This window comes from Pelodiscus sinensis, chromosome 12 (genome assembly GCF_049634645.1).
Source record: "Pelodiscus sinensis isolate JC-2024 chromosome 12, ASM4963464v1, whole genome shotgun sequence".
Classification (NCBI taxonomy): Eukaryota; Metazoa; Chordata; order Testudines; family Trionychidae; genus Pelodiscus; species Pelodiscus sinensis.
Window position 1 is genome coordinate 3,504,473 of NC_134722.1, and position 20,755 is coordinate 3,525,227.

At 48.0% G+C, this 20,755-nt stretch overlaps 1 protein-coding gene across 4 annotated transcripts in view; it reads left to right on the forward strand.

The window, feature by feature from the left end:
- The window catches only part of GALNS (galactosamine (N-acetyl)-6-sulfatase), a 78,541-nt gene that overhangs the window by 1,644 nt on the left and 56,142 nt on the right, over positions 1–20,755 (forward strand). Inside the window, exons 1-5 of one of the 4 annotated variants that reach the window (XM_075939868.1) lie at positions 275–375; positions 541–626; positions 6,936–7,059; positions 13,284–13,358; positions 17,056–17,158. In XM_075939868.1, coding sequence (XP_075795983.1) covers positions 6,936–7,059; positions 13,284–13,358; positions 17,056–17,158 — 302 coding nt within the window. In that variant the 5' untranslated portion in view covers positions 275–375; positions 541–626. Of the gene's footprint in view, positions 1–274; positions 376–532; positions 627–6,935; positions 7,060–13,283; positions 13,477–17,055; positions 17,159–20,755 lie in introns of those variants that run through there. The other 3 variants (XM_075939870.1, XM_075939867.1, XM_075939871.1) reach the window with 3 other exon arrangements.

Consider the following 20,755-nt stretch of genomic DNA (forward strand, 5'->3'; position numbering starts at 1 on the left):
GTTCCATTCACATGGAATAACATGTACAGACTAACTTGGCTACCCCCTGAAGCATGCATAATCAGATCATTATTCACCCTTAGAACAGTGTCAGGGTGATAAATATTAAACATTGTGTACAATGGTATTTGTTTAGTAGCAGTGTTTTGAGAATGTTCTTGGAATTTGGGTTAACTATTCGAATGAAATTGCTCAATACTATTTGTTTCTTTCTCAGATTAAAAATCTTCACTGGTACTCTGAAATTTTGAATGCTCTGATACTCTTTCAAGCCCTTTCCAGATCTGTGAAAAGGTGCAAAGGAGTACCTGGGCTGTGAGTGAAACTGTAACATCTGTGTTTGCATTAGAGTGTTGCTGCATCAGTCTACTCTGGGTATGTCTAACTAGGGATGTGAACATGTATCCGATGACACGGTTAACCTTCATCGTTACATACAACCGCTCCCCACGCTGCTGCCTCTGTATCAGAGGCAGCAGTCCTGGAGAGGGGGTGCCGGCAAGAGCTGGTAAACACAGAGCCGCCCTCCTCCCTCCACAGCCTGCTTCTGCCTACCACAGAGGCAGCAATGCGGAGAAAGGGGGAGACAAGCAGGAGCCAGTGCTTGTGGGGACCTCTTGGACGACGTGAGTGACCTTGGGGGGCTGGCATCTGCTGTGGTAGAGCTGGGGGACCTCTCTGTGGAGCAGGCACCGGGGGTGGTGGAGGCTGGGGGGTTTCACTGGGGGTAGTGGGATGCCTGGGGGAGTTAAAAGCCTGCACCCCACACTGCTGCTTCTGTTACAGAGGTAGCAGCATGGGGGGAAACAGGAGCTAGCGCTGGCAGGAAGAGGGCTTGAAAGCTAGATCTCCAAGAGCACCAGCTCCCACCTCCGCCCACATGTAAATGCTGAAAAATTCTGTATTTACATGTTTACACAAATAAACATCCCTGCTCTACACCAGTGTTCCCTCTAAGATTTTCCATCCATGAGTGGAGTGAGTTTTGTCTTGTATGCCAATATTGAGGTCATGTGCGCTTCTTCGGATGTGTGCCAATGTGGCACCCAAGTTATACACCTCTCCCTTTTTCCCACTGCTGCTATGTCTCCCATCCTCCCCTCGCCTCACCTGCTCCCCTGGTGCTTGCTGCTCTCTCCAACCCTCATCCTTCTCTGCAGTCCTGACTCCTGCCTGTCTCACTCCCCATAGCTCTCCTGGGACTTGCCCCACCTCCTTATCCTCTCTGACCCCTGCACCTGCCCTTCCCCTCCCCACTGTGCCCACCCCCCCTCCCCAACCTCCCTCCCCATCCCCTCCCCTAACACTTCCCTCTACCCACCTGCCCTGCCTCTCTCCTCTGCCCTCTGGTGCCCTTTCCTCCTTTCCACTCCACTCCTCATGTCTGCCCTTCTGTTTCACCCTCACAATCCCCCTGGCACTTGCACTGTCCCTTTACCTCCTGTGACCTCCTGGTGCCTCCTCCTTCCCTCACTGCCCCTGCCCTCCCAACACCCATCCTCCTTTCCCTCTTCCTCCCTGGTGCCCACCCCCTCACCACCCTCTTCCCCAATTCTCCTCACGCCCCTCTGCGCCCTCACACATGACTTGCTCTAACCCGTGCTTTCCTCCTTTCAACCCCTCTCCTCTTCCTTCCTCTTGCCCCCTTGCCCTCTCCTCTCCTAGCATCACCCTGTCCCCTCCCCTTTTCCACCTCCACTGACACCTTTCTATTCCCCCTACTCCTGCTCCTCCTACTCTTTCCCCTCATTGTCCCCTCTTGGCCCCCTGGCATTTGTCTCTCCTCCATCCTGCCCCTTGGTGCCTTCCCCTTTCTTCTCGGGCTGAGGGGAGAGGAGGGGGCCAGAGCAGAAGCCCCTTCCTCTCCTCAACCCCACCTTACTTTTAGTTATCCCCCTACCCTTTCTGCCATCCTGACACCTGCATCTGCTGGGTCTGGAAACATGGCGGGTGGCTGTCCAGTGTGCTGGGACTGGAGCCAGGGCCGCAGTGCTATTTTTAGTACCATGGTCCTGGCCCCTGCAGCCGCCACAGAGTCGCTGCTCCTGGGGCTGAGCCACACAGCGGGAGGCAGCCCCGTGTGCCAGGCCTGGAGCCAGGCCACAGTGCTATTTTTAGTAACGCAGCCCAGGCTCCAGCTCTGGCAGCCGCCATTCAGGCTGCATGGTGGCTGCTCAACTGCTCCTGGGGTGAGCAGTCACCTGCCATGCAGCCTCGCCCCCGGGAGCAGCTGGGGCTGCCGCTGCATGGCTCTGCTGAGGGGGTGGGCAGGAATGAAATTCTTGGTGCGCACCTTACAGGGAACCGTCGTCTACACTGCAATTAAATACCCATGGCTGGTCCATGCCAGCTGTCTTGGGCTTGTGGGATTTGGGTTACAGGGCTGTTTAATTGTGATGTAGAGATTCAGACTCCAGCGATGTGGGACCTTCCCATCTCTCATGGTCCTAGATCCCCAGTTTCAGTCTGAGCCCAGACATCTACATGACAGTTAAACATACTTTAATAAGCTCTGTAATCCTGTGAGTCTGAGTCAGCTGGTATGGGCCAGCCATGGGTTTCTATTGCCCTGCAAACACACCCACTAAGTGTATGTCTTGCAAACAAAAACAAAACCAATTTACACCAGAATAGTCTTATTGAAGACAAATGGGATTACTCAGATGCATCAAGTTAAGTATGTGTGTAAGTCTTTGTGGAGTCAAGAGCTAAGCACTTGCGTATTTTTTTTCTAGTGTTCTAGTCATAGACATCCCTAGTGATTGTGATTCGGCAACTGCCTGTAGCAAATTATTCCGCTGAGTAACTGATCACACTGTTGGAAAATGTTCCAAATCTCTACCTTGAATTTTGTAGGGTATTACTACTTACTCCACCCTTTCCCTCCTGAAATAAATGGCTTCCGCTTAGAAAGAGTTGTCCCCAAAGCCCTGTCTAGGCTACAAAAAGATCCATTGGTGTTAAAATAAGTGTGGTTGAATCAGTGCAGGGACAGAGTCCAATTGCAAGTGTTGACAAGGACAAACCAGGTTCAACACACTTTCAGAAACTGGTTAAAACTTAAACATTCCCCCAAGTGAGAACTTCAGAATGAAACAAACACAGAGGCTACGTCTACACTGGCGCGTTCTCACGCAAAGACTCTTTTGTGGAAGAGTTCTTCTGCAAAAGCTCTTCCAGAAGAGAGCGTCTACACTGGTATGTGCTTTTGCGCAAGAGCATCCATGGCAGTGGAGATGCTCTCTTGCACAAGAAAGCTTTGATGGCCATTTTAACCATAGGGCTTTCTTGTGCAAGAACTTCATGTTTCCTGTCTACACTGGCCTCTTGCGCAAGAACAGTTGCGCAAAAGGGCTTATTCCTGAGCGGGAGCGTCAGAGTTCTGGCGCAAGAAGCCCTGATTTCATACATTAGAACGTCAGTTTACTTGCGCAAGAACACGCGGCCAGTGTAGACAGGCAGCAAGTTCTTGTATAAGAGCGGCCGCTTTTGCACAAGATTGCGCCATTGTAGACACAGCCTAAGAAGGAAGCTGACTTCATTAATTTTCAGTTCCCATACTGAGAAAAATGCAAAGAAAAACAATCACAGATAAAGTTTTAAAATTCTTTACCTTTAGCCATCTGGTGTAGGGATGTTAAATTTCAATTAATCAGCTAATCGAGTAATGGATGGAATTTTGATAAGGGGGGCACTTGCTATCCCACTGCACCTCTCCCTTTGAAATGTACAAGAGCTACCTGGTTTCCTCTCTCTCTCTGAAATATACAAGAGCCGTGGGTGGCTACTGTACATTTCAAAAGGAGAGAGGCAGCGGGAACTGCGCCAGCAGGAGCTAAGCAGTCCCTGCTATCAGGCAGCTCTTCTACATTCCAAAGGGAGAGGAGCAGCAGTAGGACTGGCACAAGCAGGACTCTTTCAGTCCCCGTTTGCACTGTTTCCCTGCTGCCCCCTATGGAGTCAGTGCTGGGGGCGGGGGAGAGGACCAGCTTTTAAGCCAGCTTCCCCCAGCACCGGCTCATGTTCTCCCCCTTGCTGCCTCTCTCTGATAGAGGCAGCAAGGACCAGGGAGGAAGCGACTAGTTGAGTCACTAGTCAACTACCCAATAAGCACTTGCTTATCAGGTAGTCAACTGTTCGCTTACATCCCTAATCTGGTGGGGTCAGTAGCATAGTTAAATCAATGTATATGTTTACTCCATGGGATTTCTATGTTGGCAGTGTCCCCTCAAGTTTGCTTCTCTTCACAGATCTGCATTTATTTCTTTGGATGCATTATTGGCAGGAATGTGTTGCATGTAGTGTTCAGCGTCCCAGAAAGTGAATTGAGGGTGTGAATAGAACCTAGCTGGGAGTTGGCACACCACCTATCACTTACCTGGCCACCTTGTGATGACTTGATGTAGCTGTGCGCCAGTGTTCCCACTAATCTTTTCCATCCATGTGGGGAATAATTTGTATGTGCAGCAAGGCCTGAGCAAATGTGTACACTAGTAGAAACAAAAAAACTAGTTGTTGATCAGCTGCCTGGCATTTGAAACTCTTCTGAGTGGCCACCTAACGGTACAGCTTACAGTTACTGTTGCCCGCATAAGTTTCCCATTTTGTTTTCAGTATTATTTTCTACTGAGTGAATTTGACTTTTCCCTATATTTAATGCCCTTTGGAACAGGAATAATCTGTCCATGTATCTTTGAACAGCACCAAGCATAATGGGGCACAGGCCCTGGTTGGAATTTCTGGGTGCTGTGGTAATAAAAATAATCCCTTCTCTTGGACTTTTGCTTGTTTCTCTGATCTTTCTGTAGTATCTATGCCTCCTCCGTTGTGTCAGTGAATTTGATCAATGTGTTGTTCTTTTCTCCTTCCTTATCACTTGTAAAGATATTGAACAATACAGAACTTAACACTAACGCCTTCTAATTCTTCTTCTTAGTTTCATGTTTTACCATTTAATTGCTCTCTGCTTGTGACCTATCAGCCAGTTTTGTATTTATTCTGCAGTATTCTTTTCTATCCTTCTGTCTGTGTTAGACTTTAAGATGGGACTGCACTGAAAGCTTTTTCAAGATCTAGCTGTATGATGTCTTCTGCATTTCCTTTGCCCACCTGGCATCTGACTGGAGTAAAGAAAACTCTGGCAACTTAAAGGCAGAGTGTAATCTGTAGGCAGCCATAGTGGCTAATTGCTCCTGAAATGGGTCTCTTGTAGGAGTTTATAGGTTGAGTGACTTATTTTTTAGTACTGAAATTAGCCAAATGAGTTGTTTTCTAGTGCTCCTTTTTTGAACAAAATAGGCCCCTGAACAGGAGCTTGAGACAAAAATGTGTGGCTACCCTGTGGTAAAGGCCATCATCCTACAAACTGACCAAAACAGATGGTGTGACAGTGACGCACTTCTTGTCTGAGTCACTTTTAAAATACACTCCTCAGTGTCTTCAGGTATTAGGCAACCATGCTTTTTGACTTAGACCATCAGCTTGCATTTCATATGCCATATATCCAGTATGTGGAAGTGCAGACCTGCAATGGATGGTTGTATAATCAAGACACCGTGCTGGAAATGAAGAGATCTGAGGTTTTTTCTGTTTTTTCTTTCTGATCTTGGGCATATCTTTTAATCATAAAATTCCAGAACTGGAAGGAACCTCGAGAAGTCATCAAATCCAGTCCCCTGCCTTCATGGCAAGACCAAGCATTATCTGGCCAGGTGTGGGGAACCTTTTCAATCAGGGGCCACACAAAAGTGAGAAGCAAAAAAGCAAACAAACCACAGTGACATACTCTTGACTGAGAAGCAGAAAGACACTCCCCACATTCTCCTCACACACCACCGCCTATGAGGACCCAGGCTAGTGTCACAGGGAAGGGACTGCTGGGAAGCAGACTTGGGGTGTGGGGTCTGGGTAGGTGGGAGGGTGCAAGAGTGGATTGGGGGTTGATAGATCTGGGAAGGTGGTAGGGTGCAGGAGCAGGCTGGGGGTAGGAGGACCGGGTGAGAGGTAAGGTGCACGGTCTGTACAGGAGTGAGTGTAGGAGTGGGCTCAGGGTCGGAGGGGGGTTGCAGGAATAGAAGAGGGGTGCGGGGTCTGGGAGGAAAGAGGATGCAAGAGCAGACTGGGTGCATGGGATCTGGGTGATGGGAAGAGCGATTACAAGTCTCAGCTCCCCAGGGATGCACGTGGCTCCGTGTCCCACACTGCTCCCAGGCTCTGCCTCCTGCTGCTCCTATTGGCTGCAATTACAGCTAATCAGAGTGGTGGGGGGAAAGCCTCCAGTCAGCGCTTTGCTGCACGACCATTTCCTCCGCCGTGGAGACGTGGAAGGGAAGTGGCAACATGTGGATCCACTTTCTCTCCCCGCCAGGCAGAGCCCATAGGTCCAGTACGGCCCTGGCTTCCCTGACTCTGGCCTGCAAAGCTTGGGGCTCCCACTCCTTGCAGCAGGAGCTGACGCTGGCCCTCCCACCCCATGGGGAGCATGACAGGGCCGCAGGGCTGGCGCCCCAGTGCTGGTTGTCCAGTGCTGGGTGGGGGGGAACCCCAAACCGTGGGGGCTGGAACCAAGCATGTCAGGAACCGGATTCGACCCCCATGCTGTAGGTTCCCCACCGCCTGATCTAGGTCATCCCTGACAGGTGTCTAACCTGCTCTTAAATATCTCCAATGATGGAGAGTCTACATCCTCTCTAGGCAATTTATCCCCGTGCTTAACCACCCTGACAGGCAGGAAGTTTTTCCTAATGTCCAACCTCCATAGCAGGGTTGTCAGGATAAATTCATACCTTGTATGGGAAGTGCTCTGATATTACGGTGATGGGCACTATAGAAGAGCTTATTAAAATAAAAATGCTACAGTGATGCAAAAGGTAATACAGTAGTTTAAAGAAAGCTAAAACTACTTTTATGTCTTTTTTTATATCTACTTTCTGCAGATGGGCTGGGGTGATTTGGGAGTGTTTGGAGCACCCTCTAAGGAAACCCCTAACTTAGACCAGATGGCTTCAGAAGGGATGCTTTTCCCAGATTTCTACACTGCTAACCCTCTGTGCTCTCCATGTAAGTAAACTTCAGCTTGAAATTACCATGTCAAATTGCCACCTTCTGAGAAGATCAGGATGTGTGCCAGCATCTTATCTAAACCAGCAACCAAACTAGTGATTACCCTTAAGGCAGTGTTGGGATTTGTAGCTTTGATCTTGCACTTTGCTTCCTTGTTGTTTATTTCTTGAGAAAAAACTAGTCTTCTGTTCTTACCAAAGAGCATTTTAGTTATCAAAACATTCCATGTAAAGGATTTTTTATTCTGTTTTAGCCTTTTAGCCTTCAGGCATCAGCAGCTGAGTTTTTCATCTCTTCCCTCTTTGGGGCAGGCAGACAAAAAGATACCTAACTCTTTGTTGGACAAATCCAACAGGAAGGAAGCACACAATGGGCTTGATTTTGCTCTGATGGCAGAACTTCCATTGCCTTTGGACTGAGCAACTGCAGCCCCGTCTACACTACAAGATGAAGTCAAATCTATTAAGGCCCATGCCTGGTCACCCGATTTTGTACAAAGGTCTATGTCCTCTCTTTGTACAAGCATTCAGCTTAGTTTGAAATAGCACCTCCCTGCTAGAGAGACTGCCATTGATTTTGAGAGTGATGCACTGTGGGTAGCTATCCTCTAGGTGCTGCACTGCTTCACATTCTGGATTATGCTCCCAGTGCACTCTGGGACCAAAACTGTGCAGCGGGTGATTATGGGTTCATGTTGTCAGTGTCCCATAATGCACTCATCTGCTTCCTTCCCCCTTGCGTGAGATCAACGGGAAACAGTTTTTTCGTGCCCTTTTTGGCCCTGTTTGCCCACGCAGATTCCAAAGCAGCGCAAACAGGACCCCCTTCATGGATCCCATTGTGCATCAAACCACAGTGATGCTGATGTTTACCTTGGTGCGCCTAATAGCGCTGTATTTTGAGCCCGCAAGCATGGCACTCCAGGAAGAAGATGAGGAGGAGGAATCTCCTCCGTCTCGGGGTCCCACAGGCACACTGTACAGGCAAGCCCTTGCATTCAGCGAAGAGGAAATGCAGCCAGCAAGTAATCCTCTGGGCGCTATAGAACGTCAGTTCTGGTGCCGTGAGACAATCGCAGACTGGTGGGACCGCATAGTGCTGCATTTATGGGACGATCAGCAGTGGCTGCAGAACTTCCAGATGCACAAGGCCACTTTCCTGGAACTTTGCAAATGGCTTTTCTCCACCCTGAAGAGCAAGAACACTTGAATAAGACCCGCTTTGACAGTGGAGAAACTCGTGGCAATTGCCGCGTGGAAGCTTGTAATGCCAGGCAGCTATCAGGCAGTTGGGAATCCGTTTGGTGTGGGGAAGTCTATAGTGGAGGCTATTGTTATAACCAAGGCGTTCAGTACCATTCTGCTACGGAGGGTAGTGACTGGGAAACGGGGATAACCGTAGTGGAGTGCTTGGCTGCAGTGGGTTTCCCTAACTGCAGTGGGGCGATAGACAGAACACACATCCCCATCTTGGCTCTCGACCACTGTGTCAAGGAGTACTTAATCCACAAGGGATACTTCTCGATGGTGCTGGGGATCACAAGGGCTGTTTCACCGACATCGACATGGGATGGTCGGGAAAGGTGCATCTTTAGGAACTCCTGCCTCTTCAGAAAGATGCATGGTATAATTTTTTTCCAGGACTGGAAAATCAAAATCAGAGGTGAAAATGCCAATAGTGATCTTTGGTGACCCAGCCTGAGCCATGGGAGCAAGGAACAGGAAACCATACGTGGGCAGCCTGGACCACAGTAAGGAGCAGTTCAACTGCAGGCTGAGCAAATGCAGAATGGTGGTTGAACGTGCTTTTGGGTGGTTAAAGGAAAGGTTTAGGAGTCTACTGACTAGGTTGGACCTGTGCAAACTAAGGATGTTAAATTGCGTTTAATCAGCTAATCGAGTAGTCAATGGGATTTCCGTTGACTACTCGATTAATTGCTAAGAGAGGAAACTGCAGAGCTGCAGTGGGGTTAACTCCAGGGCTGGGAGTTAACCTTTCTGCGGCTCTGCCTTTTAAATGTAGTAAGAGCTGCCCGGCTCTTACTGCATTTGAGGCAGAGGCACAGCGTCTGGGACGGGGCATAAGTTGAGTCCTGGTTTGTGCCTGGTTCCCCGCTGTGCCTCTGTCGTCCCCCCCCCCCCCCCGAGATGGTGCTTGGGGGGAACTGCCTTTTAAGCTGGCTCCCCCCAGTACTGGCTCCTGCTGCCTCGGTGGGAGGGGGGGGAGTAGTGACTAGTTGAGTAGTGACTCGACTAGTCACTTACATCCCTACAGCAAGCCCAACATTCCCTTTGTGGTGACAGCCTCTATTGTGCTCCATAATCTTTGTGAGAGCGAGGAGGAAAGTTATCTGGCAGGGTGGGGGCAGAGGCAGGGCACGAGAGATTTTGAGCAGCCAGACAGCAGGGTGATAAGGAGAGCACAGCGTGGGGCAGCACCAATCAGAGGGGCTTTGAAAGAAAGCTTTCTGAGTGGCCAGTTTTGAGAGTCATGCACGTTGCTCTCAATGAGATGCCCCTGCATTTGATGTGTTTACCTACAATCTCCCAACCCACTCCTTCAATACAAGCTATCAACTGTTGTTCAGAGATCCTGTGTTTTTATTCAGGGAAGACAGCAAGGACAGAAAAGAAGTCTATGGTGGGACCCGAAAGGGGAGGGGAGCTCAGAACTGTGAAAAGGACAGCTTTTTGCTTCCCGAGGCCCTAGAGGTTGAGTATGATCTTGATCTCCTCCTGCCTCCCCTCATATCCTGGGGTTGGAGGCTATAGAACTGAGTGAGGAGGGAAAGTTGTTGTGTGGGGCAGGGAGGAAGGCTCTCTTCCAGGTGCTCCATCACAACCATCAAGGACAAAAAGATATTCTCAGGTTGCTTCGTTTACAGTTCTCATCACTCTTTCCTCTCCTGCCTCTCCATCCACATCTCCTCCAGGAACATATTCCTCCACTCCATTTGCTCCTTAAACATATCTTCTCTTGTCTGTTTTCACCTGCGGATTTGTGCCAGCCGGAGAGCTGCTGGAGCCAGGGGAATATGCCGCAAGCTGCCTGCTGCTCCTGATGTAATAAAAAGTTACAAGGGCACATATTATAGTAGATGCATTTTGTTAAACCTAACCCTTATCTGTTAACACAGTGTTTCCCAATTTTATTTGGCCATGGAACCCTTTTAAACTCAAAAGAATTTTGCGGAGCCCCTAATAACAGTCTTATATATGGAGCTTGAAAAGTAGACCATAAATAAGTAAGGATAGAATAATAACAAATGCTAAAAAGGTCATGAGATCAACATTTAGTTTAATTGCACATATTTAAAAACAAAAATCACATTTCATGTGTACAAACAATTTTTTAAATCCATAAAATGTTGTTGTAATGGAATTTTCTTGCGGAATCCTTATTTTCACTTTGCAGAATCCCGGGGTTCCACGGAACACCATTTGGGAAACACTGCGTTAACATATAGCGAAGGTCTCTGTAAAGACCAGGGAGATGTGTTCTGTGCAAGGCCAAAGTTTTGCTTTAAAGCAGCCACTGTACAGAAGGTACACAGAGTTCTCAGGGGAACATCTGAACTCATGCAGTTCGGAGGCAGGGATGATAAGGGGCCTGCGAGGGGAGGGCATGGGGTGCAGTCATGCCAGTGGGGCAGGGCAGTGGCTCACATGGCTTTTCTCCTCCTGTCTGCACTACATGGAAGAGTGCTACTTTCCTATCCCACAGGAGCCTGTGGGCAGGATGGTGGAGGGGAACAGGATCTGGTATGCCAGTGGGGCAGAGCAGCAGCTTACATTGCTTCCCTCCTCTTTGTCTGCCACATGTGGCTTCCTGGAAGAGTGCTACTTTCCCATCTCACAGGAGCCTGCAGGCGTGAGGGAGGGAGGGCATGCCAGAGTCTGAAGCCATGCTAGCAGCAGAGGCATCAGCTAATATCTCACAGGGCAACCTAGATGAAGGAGGAAGGGAAGCTATCAGTCTTCTCCAAATCACGCAGAGTGATAGGGAGCTGATGCTGACTGTGAGATGTCCTGGGAGGAGGGGATTGGCTCCAAAGTGGTAAACAGTGCTTGGCTCTCAGTGATTGCTGGCTGGCCATTTTCCTCACCGTCCTCCTCTCCCTCCCCCCCCCACACTGTCATCGCACACTGCTGCCCAGAATGTCTTTGGGCGGACTCCATGGTCTAGCTTAGGAAGCTGGTCAGGTTCTCCCACCTAAAATCGCATGCAGATGGCTGTAGAAGTGGCATGTTTGCGGTGATGCACCAGACCACCTGTTTGCCTCATTTGTTTTGTGCTAGGACTGCCTCCGTGCCTTTATTTTGACTCTGAACTGCTGGGTGTTCCTGGAGTATCCTTTGGCTACCATGCACTTTGCTATCTTCACGTAAATATCAACATTTCTTTTGCTGTTGGGAGATCTGAGAGAATGAATTCCTCTCCCCACGCCTCAGTGAGGTCCAAGATCTCCCGAATACTCCTACTGGGTTAAGGCTTTTTTGTGCCCCTGGGAGCTGGAAGTCATGGAACTTGAAATGGGAGTCATGGCCATGTGTTCTGCTCAGGTGTGCTGCCTGCTCCTAAGTGCGTTCACAACGCTGGCCACACGGGAAATGCAATTCAAACTTTCTCAGGGCTTTTCCTGCTCACCTGGAGAGCAGTAGAGATGCAAGTTCTGGCCAGATTGGTCCGAGTGGGGTACTGTGGGATGCCTTCCGGAGGCCAAGAACCTCAACTTTCTCTACGCTGGGTCTACACTACCGTGAATTTGACCATGCCTGGTCGAAAATTGCATTACTCTTTTTGAAAAGCAGGAGCACCGAAATGGACTTCAACAGCCCTTAATATCAATGGAATGGTCTTGAAGTGTGGACTCTGTTTAGAAAATGGATCTTAAGTGCCTAACTCCTAAGGTGTGTCTAGACTACAGGGTTTTGTCGACAAAAGTGGACTTTTGTCGACAAAACTATACCTGCGTCTACACTGCTGCTGAGTTCTGTCGACATAACATCGACAGAACTCAGCAGTTTTGTCGACGGCTGTAAACCTCATTCTATGAGGAATAATGCCTTTTGTCAACAGAGTTCTGTCGACAGAAGGTGTTATTGCATCTACGCTGTCCTTTGTGTCTATGCTGTCATGTCGACAAAGCGGCTTGCTTTGTTGACAGAACTGGATGTAGTCTAGACGCTCTTTGTCGACAGAAGTTTTGTCGACAGTATCTGTCGACAAAACTTCTGTCGACAAAAGCCTGTAGTCTAGACACACCTCTAGCGTAGACCAGGCTCTAGAGAGGGGGAAAGGGACAAAGCCATTTGAGTCTCATGTCGATTTTACATTTTTGTCCCTGGTTCTTGAAGTCTGATTGCCAGCTGACAGCTAAAATATAAAGGTGAACAGAGGACTTTCGGGGGCCTTCACTCACGAAAGCATGTAACCTTATGTTTAAGTCCATCCCCATTCATTGACTTCAGTGGGTCTTAAGTGAATGCTTAAAGTTAAAAATCTGGCTCAGTACTTACCTGAATAAGAGCCTTGATCTCTCTCATGTTAGAGCTGGACACTTTGCTTTTGTTCATTGTAGGAGTCAATAAGTTTGGTGAATTTATTTGTGAGCTAGATTGAGGTTTCTCCTCCCCTATACTCACCCCAGAAATACAGTTTACAGTACACACGGGCCACATTCCAATCTCAGTGGAACTGGAAAACTCCATTCACATCAGTGGTATCGCTTTGGATTTACACTAGTGTGGCTGACCTCAGAATCTGGCCAAACGAGTACATCACTTTATTTACTACACTTGAACCTCTTTAATGTGGCAACCCTGGGAAACAGGGTCTGCTGGATTATGAAATTTCTCAGCCTATGGAGGGTGCTGTGGGGTCGGTCATGAGTGTTTACCTGGCGCCCTGTTCCCGGGGGTACATGTGGCTCTGTGCGATCCGACCAGTGCTTCACTGCATTGCCGTTCCCTCAGCTAGGGGGAGGGAGCCAGCACGCAGAGCCATTTCCTCCTCCCACTGCCAGGGTCCCAATCGTGGTGTCCCCGACCTGGGTTAGGGAGGTTCTGGTGTATTATCAGCTGAGCAGTAATCTCTGGCAGAAATTCCACTGAGCTCTAGTCATCATGCAGCCAAAACATGACCATGTAAAGCAGAGAATGATGTAAAGAGAACCAGACACCCTACTCATGCTTTCTTTGTTTTGCTTGTTTTATCTGCAGCCCGGGCAGCACTGTTGACGGGACGTCTCCCCATCCGGAATGGGTTCTACACCACCAATGCACATGCCAGAAATGGTGCGAACATCAGCGCTGCTTTTCCTAGAAATGCCCTTTCTGCCTTTCTTCTTTGGCTTTGCATTGGCTGAATATTGGCATTTGGCTCTCTGCTGTCCCTTCGTGGGTTGTCCAGGAGGTACATTTCCAGAGGGATACCAAGGGATTGGCATGTAGCTCCACTCCAGATAATAAGACCAGGTTTAGAGGCCTATTGCTCCCTATGTATGATGCTAAAAATGGAAGATTGCTAAATATCCACATTAAGTAAAAACATCTAAGTCGGGGTGGCCAACCCATTCTGGGCAATGAGCCAAGATAGCAGTGGATCCAGTGCGAAGAGTCAGGGCAAAAATGTTGGGGGGGAGCTCCTGACCTTTTTGCCCTTTTAAGAAACTGCCTTAAACACGTTTTGAGGCTTTTTGGCCACAGGAGGCTCCTGCCGCCATCTTTATTTCTGCTGCTTTCATGGCTGCGCTGGACGGTTCCCCTGCCCAGGTCAGCACAGGGAGCTGGGAGGTGAGGGCCGTTTTTGGGGGTGCGGGATGGGTTTTGAGCCACGAGGGGGCCCTCGCAAGCCACACCCGGGGTGGGGGAGCCACGTGTGCTTGCGAGCCTTGGGTTAGCTACTCCTGATCTAAGTTAAGATATTAATCAGTTTGCTTCTGCTGGCTCAGCTGTTGTTTCAATCAGTGGGCTAATTAACCTTCAGCGAAAGAAGAAAAGTAACATGGGACGTGGCATTAACATCCTAGGTTAAGAACAAGTTCAAGTCCTAGATTAAAATCCAGTCTGTCACGGGGTTCACTGCTCCCTGCTGGGGTGCCTCCTTGTAGCTCATCTGGGATTAGTTCTTGACTGGTCTAGCATCCCCTCCTTCAGTGGTCTGCCGTCTCTCTGGACATGGGCTGGTCTCTCTCCGTGACTTAGGCACTCTTCTGATCCACTGGCCACTCAGTGCCTTTTTTTCCAGTGGCCAATAGGGGAGTCCAGGCCTTCCCACTACTCCAGGTTCCAGCCCAGAGACCCCATGCCCAGCAACCACAATCAGCTCAAGCGCCGACGTGGTTGACAATTCCTTGGCTCTTTCCAGCCTTTCTTTCCTATCATCTCCCCTGCCCCCGCCCCTTGGGTTCTTTCTTGCCAGTGTCTGTACCCTAAGCCAGTCTCCCTGCTTGTTTCTCACCATCTGCCTTCTTCTCTAGGGAGTGACTGCCGAGCTGCTCCCTGCAACCTTTCGCCTCCCTCTATAAGCCTATCCCAACTCCTCCCCTAGCAAGGCTTCTAAGCAGGTTCTAGCCAATCCCAAGAGATCTGGCATTCACCCAGATTGATTTGTATCCCAGATCTTACACCAAAGATAGACCTGGTAGCCAATTCTATAGTAGGTTTTATAGCTAGGAAAAAGGAATGAGAGTTATTGAGAAATTAAAATGGGTAAAAAGTGGAGAAGATGTAGTAATCATGTAGAAGTCATTCTGCCGCTCTACTCTGCACTAGTTAGGCCTCAGCTGGAGTACTGTGTCCAGTTCTGGGCGCCACATTTCAAGAAAGATGTGGAGAAATTGGAAAGGGTACAGAGAAGAGCGACAAGAATGATTAAAGGTCTAGAGAACATGACCTATGAAGCCAGGCTTCATGAACTGGGCTTGTTTAGTTTGGAAAAAAGAAGAGTAAGGGGGGACATGATAGCAGTTTTCAAATATCTAAAAGGGTGTCACAAGGAGGAAGGAGAAAATTTGTTCCTCTTGGTTTCTGAGGACAGGACAAGGAGTAATGGGCTTAAAGTGCAGCAAGGGAGGTTTAGATTGGACATTAGGAAAAAATTCCTAACTGTCAGGGTGGTCAAATATTGGAATAAATTGCCGAGGGAGGTGGTGGAATCTCCCTCTCTGGAGATATTTAAGAACAGGTTAGATAGCCATCTGTCAGGGATGGTGTAGATGGAGCTTGGTCCTGCCTTGAGGGCGGGGGGCTGGACTCGATGACCTCTCGAGGTCCCTTCCAGTCCTATTATTCCATGAGTCTATGATCTGCAAGTTTCCCCAAACTTGTTTAGGGCTACCCAGTGTAACTCTGGGGGTATGTGTCTTATCATGTGATTATTCTGCCCTGTTAGAATCGAACAGTCCAAAGATGAAGAATTCTGTGTCCATATTTATAGGTGGTTCTTACAGAAAGCCAAGTTGCCAGGATGACTATCCAAGCATGCTCTCTTTTTTTTTTTTTTTGGAGCAGAGAGAGAGAGGAATGTGTGTAGAGACTTTGATCATCACACACGATGACTGCTTGCCTTCAAATGCTCAAGCATTATTGTTTTCTTGTTAAAATTATTCATTTGTCCTCCTTCTCGTTTGATGGGTTATTTCCTTGTAGGGGTGTACTGTTACATTATAACATGGGGGATAGTAGAGCGAGAGCAACACACGCAGCATCCTACAAGCATTTTATAAAACACAACTTGCCATCTAATTTTAATTTTGGTAATGCTAACTAGGGATGTGCTAGTGTACGCGATGAGATGGTTACATGCAAGGCCCCTAGCAGGGCTTCATCGGCCCTTAGGCTTTAGAAAGTTCTGGCTCACACCCCAATTCTAAAAAGCTGGCTCCCTGAAAGCACTGGCTCCCACATGCTCCCTTCCGCCCCCCCCCCCCCCCCCATGCCTGATACAGAGGCAGCAACGTGGCAGGGGGCAGGTGGCTCTGCCAGGTACGCACAGGGAGCAGATTTAAAAGTTGGCTCCGCGCCCATACTGGCTCCCGTGGAGTTGCCCCTCTCCCCTCGCATGTAAACATGTAACTGTTGAAAATTTCAGTGGTAACATGTTTACAACCCCCTCCGCCTCCTTCCCCCCCCCCCCCCACACACACACATTTTAACATCCCTAATGCTAAGCAGGGTTAGCCTGCTTTCCACCTGCGCATTTGTAAAGGTTCGGTGAGGCCTTGGCATGAGTCAGGACAGTTACATAACATTGAGCTCTCCTCTCAGTAGCCATGTACCTGCTCCAAATGCCTTGGGGTTGATCTATGTTTTTATGACACCGCACAGTCTCCGCACACACCTGTTGCTTCACACTGTCCATCTGTGGGAGAACTTGTGTGTCTCTGTGGTGTCAGGTGTGAGAGAACTACAAAGTATTTGTGTATTTTGGATCAGCCAGTGCACTTTGAGCAAGTCCATTTTTCCCTTTAATAAATCCTTTGACTTATCAAAATGCACTAAATGTAAATAACTTCAAGCCATTTGACTCTCCTCCAGCCAGCAAAGGCTGCATAGGAGATGGAACTGTGTGATTAATTAATTAATATGGAGCTTTACCTATCTCATTGAGCTGAAAGGGACGTTGAGAGGTCATTGAGTCCAGTCCCCTACCCAGACCAAGTACCATCCCTGACAAATTTTCCCCAGATCCCTCAATGACCCCCTCAAGGATTGAGCTCACAACCCTGCGTTTAGAAGGCCAATGCTCAAAACACTGAGCTATCCCCCTGAAAGGGTTTCCTTCCCTGGGGACTGAGTTTGCTGAGTTAGCTTGTTCCCAGCATCTGGTGGGATGGAGAATTTGACTCCTAATTTATAGTGTTGTTGGGCCCTTGAGCTAGCTTAATTTATGGTCTGGCCAAATACGCTTCTAGGTGAGTGTCCATAAGCTTTCATGATCTGCTTGCTAACCTTAGTGATGAGTTAAAACCTGTGTTCTTGTTTTGCACAGCCTACACGCCACAGGACATAGTAGGGGGAATCCCAGATTCTGAGCTGCTGCTTCCGGAATTGCTAAAGAAGGCGGGATATGTCAGTAAGATCGTTGGCAAATGGTAAGTATGTCTTGGGATTTCTTTCTTTGTGTGTGTGTCTGTTTTAATTGTGGGGAGAAGCTGAGAGAACCAGAGTCTGGACAAACTCTTTTGAGCTCAAATGTCTTGTCTTCTCAATTCTGGGCAGGATCTTCCCACCTGCAGTGATTAATTTCAGTAGACTGTGCTATCATTGTGTATGAACACAACCCTTTGTGCTTTCATCCAGTACCACATTGTGATTTTTGACTGAAAATAAGTGCAGAGATGTTCTGTCGGAGCATGTGCATGGCCCTCTACAATTTTTTGTCTTGGGCCCCTTCTGTATACCATAGGGATGTAAGCAACTAGTTGACTATCTGAGAAGCATAAGCTTATTGGATAGTCAACTAGTGATGCCACTAGTTGCTCTCTCCCCCTTGCTGCCTCTATCAGAGAGAGGTAGCAAGGAGTGGGAACAGGAGCCGGTGCTGAGGGGAGCCACTTAAAAGCCGATTTCCCCCAGCACTGTCTCTATGGGGGGCAGAGGAGATAGAGGCACAGTGGGAAAATGGCACGAGTGGGGACTGAAACAGTCTCTACTCACACCGGTTCTGCTGAGATTCTGCTTTTGAAATGTACAAGAGCCCCCACTGGGGCTCTTGTACATTTCAAAGTCTCAGGCGCCACAGGGAGTGCGGGGCTAATCAAATAGTTGATGGAAATCTTGTCAACTATTCAATTAGTTAATTAATTTAAATGTAACATCCCTAATATACCATTGATCTTCTACAGATAAGCCTGACTCCTAAACTCTGGAGGCTGTGCGCTTTTTTTTTTTTGAGTAGCTGAATGTCAAGCTAGAAATGAAGATCCAGGTACCTAAAGGCAAACATGCTGGTGTTAGAGCTACAGAGAAGAGAGAGAGCCTAATCTAGCAGAGCAAATGGTAAATAAACAGACAGTGAAAGATATTGACCAACAATCTGAGTGAAAATCCTAAGAATTTTAAAAGGACTAAGGGCTTGATCCTGTTCTCACTGAAGTTACTGACAAAGCTCCCTTGACTTTTATGGGTGCAGGATCAGATCTTCTCAAAGGAAACATTTGACCTTGTGAACCTAATCTTTAGTAAATCGTGGCAGTAAGGAGAGGCACCTGGCCACTAAGTACAACTGTGTTTCCTGGGCAGGGTAGGAAGGAAAATTTGGAGAGCTGCCAAACAAATACAACAGGCTTCTTTGACTGGATTTCTATTGTAGTAGTTAAAGAGAAGCCAGTGGGCACAGAACATTTTAATTTCAGTGAAGAACTTGTATGATTGAGTCCCACTGGGTTTCTAGGTCTCCATGATGGTAATTCACAATAGTACTATGTAATAAATAAATGCACAAAATAATAAACTTCAAAATTGCATAGATACAGTAGTAACTTGATACAGCATGTTTAACAAACAGTAATTGTTAATAATGCCACCTTCAAGTGGGGACCAGCATTAAGTCAGTCACTTATGGAATCCATATTATTTAACAGTATTAACAATCTGAAAAGCGATAGATTCAACTGTGATTAAATTTTCCAGCAGCGCAGAAATTGGAAGGAAAGTAAACTAACCTAAGCCAGTGAATTATTTATTAGCCCAAATCCAAACAACAAAGTGGCCAGGAAATATTGGATCAGTGGGCTGAATGCAATGAGATGCATTCAGTGCTAATAAATGTAAATTCATACAGCTAGGGAAAAGAAATAAGCAGCGCGAATACATTTTGGTTCCAGACAGTTATCTGGAAAGCAGCAAGCCTGGAAACCCTTCTGGTGACAATAAAAAGCAAAGTAAATATGAACTCACAATGCAGTCTCACTGTGAAGCTAAGAATTGCTGTGCTGAATAGGACCCACGATCCATCTATTGCAGTATCAGGTTCCGTCAACTGCCATAATCAGCTGCTTAAGAGACAAGTACTGTAAAGTGCATCTGACAGATGGGGGATAATCTGACCCTGTTAAAGTCTCATCATAACCCCTATTCGTTAGTGATTGTTTTACGTTTTAAACATGAAGTTGTACATCTCCTGTAACCCTATTTGCTGTTACAATTCTGAATATTATTTGCAGTGTTTATAGCCATGCTGGTGTCAGGATATTAGAGAGACAGGTGGGTATGGGTAATGTCTTTTGTTGGACCAACTTCTGTTGGTGAGAGAGACAAGTTTTTGAGCTTATGCAGAACCCTTCAACTCTGGGAGAGATGCTCTGAGTTAAATGCAAGGTGGAGTAGATAAGGCATTAACACATGTTGCAAGAGGCTGTTCAGGGTGAAGTAGGAAATGAACAACAGAAGGAGAAGAGGGGTTGTGGGTTATAGATTGTTGTAAATGAGACATACATCCAGTGAATTCATTAAGCCCATGATTTCTGCAATGTAGCCAAGTTATGAATTTAGAGACTCCTAGGCTCACCTTTTGAAGGTGTTCTAAGCAGGTTTCGTTTGAGGATGAGGACTGAGAGGTCAACTAAGGAGTGATCATTCTGTAAAAAGTGTTCGCCGCAGGTGAGACAATGTTTTTGTCTTCTATCATTTTTCTGTGTGAATCATTTTTCATTCAGCAACATAGTAAGTGTCTGGTTTCACCTGCATAGTTGCTGTATGGACATGTAGTGCTCAGGATGAGGTAAAACGCATACTGGGATAGGCATATGTCAGAACCACCGCTCTTGAAAGGTGTGCTGTGGTCTGTGTTGATCCTTGGAGCAGGGGGGAGGATCTAGCTGTAGATTTTGCATCTGTTGTTCTGGAAGAGTCTGGTGGTGCTTTGAGGTGGTGTGCCCTGTTCTGTGGGAAGGCACGTTGAGCTTGGCAAGGATGGATTTGTTTTGAAGACCAGAACTGAGAGTTCAGGGAAGATTTCTTTCAGGGTGTGGTCCCCTTTGAGAATGGGTAATAGTTGTTTGATACCCTGTATGGGTTTGAGCCAATGAAAGATACTTTCTCCCCATCTTGTCACTGAATATTATTATCAGTCTTCAGTCCCTCTTTGACTCTTGCCAAGTTCTTGGCCTCAGTGACATCCTTCAGCAGTGAGTTCCACAGTCATAGCATGGTCAGTGTTGATAAATGCAAAGTAATGCACACTGGCAAACATCATCCCAACTTTTCATGTAAAATGATGGTGTCTGAATTAGCTTTTGCCACTCAAAATTACTGTGAATCAGGGGTTGGCAACCCCCGGCATGCACGCCACAAGCAGCACACAAGCCGATTTCCCACGGTTAGTCCCGCTCCTTTCCCCTCGCAGACCCGGGAGGTTGTGCTGCAGCTCCAGCCTCAGCCACAGAGCTGCAGGCTGGAGCACTACCTCTGACTTTCTGCTGGGGGCGGGAGTGGCACGCACGCACTCCTGGGGCTGCCCCTGCCCAGCCTGGGCATGCAGCTTCCAGGAGCTAAGGGATTAACTCCCCCTTTCCTGGCTATAAGCTTCTTGCTTTGGGAGGGGGCAGGGCTGGGCCTTCTCTGCAGAGCTGGGACTGGTCACCCAGCACATGTGGCACACCGTGGGCCAGGCTGCACCCTGTGAACTGTGCAGGGTTGGGGAGCCCTTCCCTAGCGAGCCTCTGCACCAAGCCAGGCTGGAGCCAGCC